General features: G+C 38.0%; 1 protein-coding gene across 1 annotated transcript in view; it reads left to right on the plus strand.

The window, feature by feature from the left end:
- Window positions 1–283: 283 nt before the first annotated feature.
- slc6a2 (solute carrier family 6 member 2) overlaps window positions 284–8825 on the plus strand; it is a 38692-nt gene continuing 30150 nt past the window's right edge. The window contains exons 1-4 of the mRNA XM_015034147.1: window positions 284–1076; window positions 1448–1906; window positions 3170–3301; window positions 4329–4563. Of these exons, the coding sequence (XP_014889633.1) occupies window positions 1609–1906; window positions 3170–3301; window positions 4329–4563 (665 nt within the window). The 5' untranslated portion in view covers window positions 284–1076; window positions 1448–1608. The remainder of the gene's footprint in view (window positions 1077–1447; window positions 1907–3169; window positions 3302–4328; window positions 4564–8825) is intronic.

An 8825-nucleotide genomic window follows, 5' to 3' on the forward strand; every position in this document is an offset into this window, starting at 1 on the left:
CCTTTGATGTAGCACGAAAAAGGTAAAGAGTCATGGGTCCAGCTCCTACCTGCAGGGTCAGTTCTCTGTGTGTCATTTGTAATAAAAATGTGAACTGTGCAGTGTTTGTCAAGATGTTACTGTTTAAATGTGAAGAATCAATTTGTTGAATAAAACAACATTAACACAAGTTTTTGTTAGTGTGAGGAAGTTGTAATGTTTAATGTGAGGTAAATAGAAAGAAACACAAATTCAAGAGAAAGCATCAGTAACACCGTTGTCATGCCTTTTTGCCTGGTCCTGTGCTTTGACCGCGCTGTGGTTGTTCAGTCTCCACAAACAAAACACCAAAAAAACCCCAGCCCTATTAGGGCTTTATAAAACAAGCACTGGAAAGCAAACAGGACATTCATTGACTTTAATGGGATGAACTGATCAACCATATCTAATAGAAATCATTGCCCCTGGCCAAAGCTGCTGTGGGATTAAATTACACGTGGGACACAAAGCTTTTACTGCTTCTTAGAAAACAGTAATTCAATATGTCTAGAGAAGAGAAGAAACAGATAAGTCCAAATTAAAACATTAAAAAAGTTTCCCTGCATGTTAAATTCAAGTGCTTATTAGAACCCGTAGGAGAAGGTGAAGTTATATTGCACAACAAAAATGTCAAAACTCTAAAATCACACATAGACAGAAATACATCATCTTACATTATTTCTCTAATGTAAAACTCCAAAAAGTCTTTGAAGTGGAAGTTTTTATTCATATTTTTTCCCACTTGAAAACAAAGTAAAGTTAGCCTCAAATGCTTCTTTTAAACCGCCTGGATCATGCGCAGTCGTAAGCTGAAAGTTTATTACTTGGCGGTCATGCAACACTAACATTCAACAGAAGAAACGAAAATCTCCAATTATAAAATATCACGTGGAAGAGAGAGAGAAAACAGATTTCAAAGCTCGCATTTTTTTTTTTTTTTTATCGTCTCAGCTTGAGAAGGCGAGTCTCAAAGTTCCTTCAGAATGGGCAGTCTTCCCTCAGACGCATCCGGAGCGCAGCAGCATCGGGTCATGGAGAGGTGTCCTTAGTTTTATCAAGTACGGGATAGCAGCTGAAGAGCTGTCTTTGCACTGCTTTAGTAACTTGACTCATATTATGATATCCTTTTATCTTGGACTTAATTTCGATGAGATATGCCTCAATCTTGCGTAATGTCCTCAGCACGTTTGGTGACGTACTGGAGTAGAATACCCTTGACACTTTGTATTGCTGTGAATTTGAGATAATAGTTCATCTTAATGCTGTACTTGTAGCAGAAGCACATGGACATCAGGTCTGTCTGCTGTAGACATGGTTATGCCACTTATCCCCCTGTTGAGGCTCTAAACCGTGATTTCCTAGATGCGTAAACTTTACGCACGAATCCCTAACCTTTCCAAACTCTTTCCCCCTTTCTTCTCCTCTCTAGCCGATGAACACGGAGGTGTCACCTGTAGTTACGGTGGGGAACAGTCCCTTGTTGCTGTTTTTGCAAAGCGCATCAACTCAGAAAGCCAGCTCTACCAGGACCCACAGGGAGCTCTGAGACCATCGCACTGGCGAGGGCTTCGTACATTCATCGCGGAGAAGATGAACATCCAGATCCTGCCAGAGCACAAACTGTCATCGGTCGCACCGCTGAAACAGTGCGATGTGGAGAAAAAAGAGGTCGAACTGATACTGGTCAAGGACCAGAATGGTGTCCAGTACACCAGCTCCTCCATTATTTCCACCCCTGGGAACCGCGTAGGTTTGCCCGGAGCGTCTCCTGAGGGCGACCGAGAAACTTGGGGCAAGAAAATAGACTTTCTCTTGTCCGTTATTGGCTTCGCTGTGGACTTGGCCAATGTTTGGAGATTTCCATACTTGTGCTACAAAAACGGAGGAGGTGAGTGAGCAATGTGTTTCGTCACTAATGTGCGTAAAATAGCTAAAAAAAAAAGCAAAAGAAAGCAGTAAGCTCTTAGGCTTAAAATAAATGCTAATGCTGCGAAAATATAATAGAGAAGATTTTTGTGTTTCTGTACTGATATTGTCTGTTTAAATACACATATTATTATTATTATTATTATTATTATTATTATTATTATTATTATTATTATCATTTGCAACATTTACAATTCCTGGATTCATTAGAAGGCTAAAACATGTTTGTGATTTTGATGTTCAAAGTTAATCATTTTGTTTCTAATTTTAGCGCCTTTAATCTCCGATAATAGTCCCAGGAGTATAAACCGGGAGGCGGGTTTTTGCTTTCATGATCGAGGAAATGCCCCATTTTAAATTTCCTCATGCGCAAAGTGAAGTGTATAATTTGACTGTGTCTGATAGCATTTTTAAACAACTACCAAGATCATCAAGCAAAATGTCAGGTGTGCTGTTACAGGTTGTTGGACATGTATTATTATGATTTCTTTTTAGTTCATTTGCATGAATCTGAAATTATTCTGCAGACAGCAGTCTATTTAGTTGTTTGGTTTTTTTTGCGCTTTGAAATGCCTCAATCGGTGATGTTTAAGGTCATCCTCTGATATTTGAACCTTGAATGTAAGTGGTGTTTGGCTCATGACAACTGATTGAAAAAAAAAACAAAAAAACAATTGAATGCTGAATCTGCAGTGTGGTGAGAGGGAAAAGAATAAGTTTGTGTAGCTAAACCAACAAAGCATTGCTTAAAATAGTGCTGCTTTTTTTTAATCTCCCGTGTCAATGACAACGGAGGGCTCACTGGAAGCTGTGCCCTGTCCTCTGTTTGTTTTTATATTCTATTCAAATGTAAAAATAAAATCAACATGTTCTTACTCTGCACCCTCAGTGGTCCAACCCCAGCACGGAACTGTCAATCAGACTGGCCTTTGGCGAATATTTATTCATTACTGGAGATAATGTGTCACCTGTGATGGACAGTGTCAAGAGCAATTCAATTATCAAAGCTGGTTTCCTACGTTGGGGTGGATGTGCCTCTGAAGCACAGCATGAAAATAGCTTTGATCCTTCCCACTATTTTTCTAAGAATGTCAAGCCCCCTGGCCACCCTGTTTCCCTTCTTAATCCATAACACTGCACTTGTCAACATTTTCCTATCACAAAAAGTCAAACTCAAGGAAAAATGAAGAAAAGCACTTGGTTTTGATGATTTGTGTCTTTTCAGGTGCCTTTTTAATCCCATATACTCTTTTCCTGGTCATTGCTGGGATGCCACTGTTCTACATGGAACTTGCCTTGGGCCAATACAACAGGGAGGGAGCAGCTACAGTTTGGAAAATATGCCCAATCTTTAAAGGTACTTTTGGTTTAACATACACAGACTTACAGGACTCACATTCAGATTCAAACACACACGACGTATCAACTTCAGTCTCTTTGTAACCTTTTAAACTTACAGATCAGCATGTTCTTTTCTTATCGGCCTCTCATGTGTCCTTGCCCTTTAATTTTATCGTTTTGTTCTTCTCCTTTGCCCCCCTCAAAGGTAGAAAAGAGTCCCTTGTAACTAAAACCTGTCACAGCAGGTCATTCATTCGCTCTCATTGAACTCGCAACATTCTGGCTCCTTGCTACATTCATTTCACTTAAGTGAGGGAATGGAAATTGTCCTGCATACCAGCACTAGCAATCACTGTGGAAAAATATAGAAAATGAGTCATTGTCTGTGATTTTTACTCAGACACATTAACTGTCTATAAATCACATATGAAATCTAACTGAGCATTAACATTGTGGCACATTTTTGAGAAATTTACCTACAAAAGGAGATTTGATGCATTAAGAAGGAGATCTAAAAAGTAGATTTTCAGGCGTTTTCAGATGAGTTGGTGCTTTTGTTGGCTTCAGCAACAAGGTGGGAGAGTTTGTTATTTTCCTGAGCAGGATGAGCAGGTGAAGGGTTTATGAGGCTCCTCTGTTTCATGTGAAGACGTCACGTTCCGGTGGAGATAGAATAACACAACACAGGCCTCATGTTCTCCCCTAAAAGAGCTCAAAATGATGAACAGTTACTATTGTAGATGGCACTAATTTAGGTTCTGAGTTTTCAATAGCTAAGGGCGGTTTTACATCCACCTGCTCTAATTGATACTAAGGCCAGACAAAAAACTTCAAATTTAAACCAGACAATAAATGATTGTCACTAATGAACGTGTATGTTGAGACTAATTTGCATATGGACACAATAATCTGCAAAGGGAGTCTTTTACATATCTGTACTTTCCACCTTACCTGTTAAACAGTTACAAATGTGCGTGATTTGATTAGTGTAAATATGTGACATTATATTTTTCTTGTTTTATAACTATTCCTGTTTCTGTCAGGTGTGGGCTACACTGTGATTGTCATAGCCTTGTATGTTGGCTTTTACTACAACGTCATCATTGCCTGGTCACTCCACTACCTGTTCTCCTCCATGACACGTGAGCTCCCATGGCTCAAATGTCACAATGCCTGGAACAGCGCAAACTGCACTGACCCTGAACACATCAATGGGTCTGTCCTCGGCAATGGCACCTATGCCAAGTACAAGATCACCCCAGCAGCTGAGTACTACGAGTAAGTGAAATCTTTCCACTATAATTATACAGTATTATCACAAAATGTGACTTATTGTGGAGCCCACATTTATTAGCATGCCTGGCCACGATGTGTAAAGGAATCCTAATATAATGTCATCTGTTATTGCAGCAACAGGAAGTCACACTGTACATGTTTTTAATAAGAGGAGTAGGAAGCCTCCTTAATATTTTTGTTGTAATGGTGATATAACCAGAGCCATCAGAATGAACTGGTGCTTACCTCCAGCAGTCACTGGGAATCACCCAGATGGGACAAACAGCTCTGCACATACACACTCACACCTAAAGGCAATTTAAAGTGGTTAATTAAGCGAAGATGCATATTTTTAGATTGCAAGATAAAATCCACCCACAGTGATCCCACGCATGTACAAGGATAAAAAAACAAACTGGTTTTCTATATTCAAGGCAACAATGGTAATGACTACACTGCCCTGTAAGCCCATACATAGATAGGTAACGTATCACAACCTGCAATGGAATATTTTTTATTATCTGTGTCTGCATTATACCAACATCCAAACCCATGTAAAACAGCTCCTGTCAGTATGAAATGGGCAACCGGTCAGTGCAATGTGAGTTTACAACCTAAAACTGTCTAGCTGTAAGTGTTTGCGCTACAAAAAGTGTATACATAAAAAGTTCAAATGCTCTCTTTGAAGTGCTGGAAACGAGTCCCATCTGTTTATACTTCAAAGACAGCCAGTTCTTCCTCAGCTTCTGTGAAGACTGCATAGCTCAAAGGAAGTCTGTGAGATGACTTGGACTTGGACAATACAATGGACACATGCAAGGTTTGAAGTGTAGAAAACATAGAACACTATGAGGGCCAATAAGTGACGGATTAATAAGGACCTGATCCCATTCCGTTGAGCAACACGTCCCGGCTTTTGGTGTTTGTTTAAACTGTATCCCTGGATAATATTCCATCTTCCACGAAACTCCAAACCTGATCTATTGGAGGTATGTAAACACTTTTATTAACCACGTGGATTCAATGCTCACATGGAAGGTACACGGTTCAAAAAAAATGATGGGATTACAGACAGACACAAAACATGGTCCATAAAACCCAAACTGAAAATACTTCTTTTCGTTTTGTTTTCACGCTGTATTTACATTAAAGGACAGGAACATGTGCAGACTGAAAACAATAAGGCACTTTGAGACAGATCTTCCATGGGGCTAGCGACTGTAGGGGATAATAAATCCTCCTGCTTGCAGCTTTGAGAACAGGAGCAAAGCCAAAGCACAGCGTGAGGGAGGACAACTGAGTCAACAATTCAGTTGCTTCACATCTCGCACTCCTCTGCATCCACCGACATTCATGAGCTTAGTTTGTAGGCTAGCCATCATGCAGCAAACCTGATTAGTAAAACAAACTTTCAAATGAAACATTCCTTCATGCTGACGTCACACCTAATCTTACACTTTTATTTTGAGGGGAGTTTAGGCTTTCCAGCTGGGCTTCTTAATAAATATAAAACACACCTACAAAGTTTATGGTCTATCTGACTTATTTCCTTAGTCAAAATGCACTACAGAAGGCTGTTAATGTCAAGAAAAAAAAAAAAAACACTATCTGAAATCATAAGAGTATTTTAACAATAAGAGTATAGTCCTTTATGACATCTAAGTAAACATGGATGATGAACTTTAGTATATAGAATAAATTAATATTTGAAACTTGAAAGTCAAAAGGTTTTGAGTTTCAACCAATGCTCCTAAGAACTGTTGTAAACAGCATAATGGAGAGGCATTGTTGAGACGAAGTGTTAAAGGCAGAGTGTTGGAAAGAGCGGGAGCTCCTTAAAGAGACAGAGGCCAATTTCTAGGCATCAGATACAGCTGTGATGCAAAGTCAAAAGTCTTAAGTTATTTTTTTTATATACACACAATGTTTATAACTACAATTGCAGGGTATAACATTATAATGCAATGTAAAGCTCCAAAAAGTTAATTTTCCACAGTACTGCCCCCCAAACATATGATTCTCTTGAAAGTAATGCAATACAAACTAATTTATGTAAAGCATAGCGATTCTCTTCAGTTGTAGTCGGCAGCAGCCACATCTGGTTTAAAGCTGTGGAAACAACACTCTATAAATCAATGTTATTGCAATTTTGAAAGTGTAATAACAGAGATACATTGGTTTTGAAAATCTGTTTTCTAAAACACCAAGGACAAAATCTTTTGTAATGAGTGAAATGTAGCTGATTGAAACAAGACCGCCCAGCTGCCTCATGATGTTTAGTTTTTGTTATTTAAGACCTGACAGCACGCAACTCAAACACACCAAGATCAACAAATGGTAGCAGCGGGTGTTAGGATGGCAGGGCAACCAGCTTCCTGAGTGATGATAAGACTAAATATGTTTAGAGTAACAGGGCCAAAGGGAACTGTGCTGATGTTACAGTCTGCATGTACTAGAAGTACATTATCAATGCAATCAGATGGGTGAGAGGCCTTTGGGGCATTGCAACACAACTCTAACACAAATCCCTCAGATCAGAGCACAATATACATTTTTTTAACACATAAACTGATGTCTTCATGCTGCTTTCTGCCTCCCAGGACCATAAATCTTTAAATGTATAATTTCCCATAAAAAAAAAGAAAGAAAAAATGCTGAAGTTTTTCACAGATCCTTTCTTTCGGACTTAATAAAAAAAATTGTAATGATAACTTTTTATAGTAATGTAACATGTTTGATTTTTGACATGTTTGAAGGATTCTCCCAAAGATTTAAAATTTGTGTAGAAGTCTCCTATATTTATCAATAATTAATTCCATTTTGGCCACAATTTAAGACATGATTATGTATTTCTTTATCCCTTAATTTAATTTAATTATTCTTTTGTGTGTCCTTATCAGTTAATTCAAAGGCCCATCTCACTTGCCACAAGAACAATCATTCAATCAGACAATCAAGTTTATGAATATAGCAGATTTCAGCAACAAGGCAGTTCAAAGTGCTTTACATAATAGTACGAAAATAAAAACTGATGACAACATATGGTCACTAATTGAAAATACAGTAACAGACATTACACTTTGTTGAGTGCCATCATCAAAATCAATACACATCAAATATGTTGGTCAATATTCCATTTAAGGAGGACCAGTGTTTACCACTCCACTATGCACAGTCAGAATTATAGAGGATTGCAGCAAAAGTTACATTTTTAGGTCTCCAATCGTCCATAACAACTATTTAACCAGGAGACTTAAATTCCAATCCTTAAAGGGCACTTTTCCTGAAACTTTTAGAAATTTCCCTGGTTCAATGTGCCCAAATGAAATCCTCCTCCAACAGAGTCCTGCTAATGACCTAATTATTAACTTCAGGTGTGTTGAGATGGAAACATATCCAAAAGTTGCAGGAAAAGGTTCTTTTAGGATTGGAGTCTTATTGTTTGTGAGTGACTGAAGAAAAGCCCTCTCTGTTCTTTTCTCACAAATGTGGAACTCGAGAAACACCACTGGGACTTTCATATGGGACCAACATTGAGTTCTTTGGCATCATACTCTTCATCTGGGTATGGTGTAAAAGATTTGAACAAGTACTTCGTGTGCTCTCTTCAATATGGTGGAAAATAGCCTGCTTCTCTTCCAAAGGGTCAGTTGATGGTATCTTGAACTCTTTATTATAGCAGCTAATTTCATGTAAGTCTCTGATCGACCCTGCTACGAAACTGAAGATTGGTGATACTTGGCTGTTTTGATTGGTATGTGGTGAGATCCCAGGTGACACCTAGAATCTGTGCTCTACATTCTTCTTCAAAATGTCCTTGTGTAATATATTCTTACCAACAGCTCCAAAATTGTAGGATCTAAATGAAAAAGCTTGAATTAAAAAAGTGAAGTTGAAATAAAGGATCCCCTCTTTTTATAAAGCAAAAATCAACAGCAATGTTATATTCACCTTATTAAAAACTATGAATTACCCAAAAAAAAGTCATCCTAAAACCAATGTATCTATGTTTTTTCACTTGCCTGAAAAATTCTCAGTTGCATATCCACCCAATTTAGGCAACAGAGAAACATAACAAAAGTTATAAACCTTCTAGGTTGAGTAGTACCAGGTGTCAGACACACACACACACACACACACACACACACACACACACACACACACACACACATATATATATATATATATATATATATATATATATATATATATATATATATATATATATATATTTTTTTTTTTTTTTTTTTTTTAATATATTATCG

The sequence above is a fragment of the Poecilia latipinna genome, unplaced genomic scaffold (genome assembly GCF_001443285.1).
Source record: "Poecilia latipinna isolate Pla-1442-1.1 unplaced genomic scaffold, P_latipinna-1.0 Scaffold289, whole genome shotgun sequence".
Taxonomy (NCBI): Eukaryota; Metazoa; Chordata; class Actinopteri; order Cyprinodontiformes; family Poeciliidae; genus Poecilia; species Poecilia latipinna.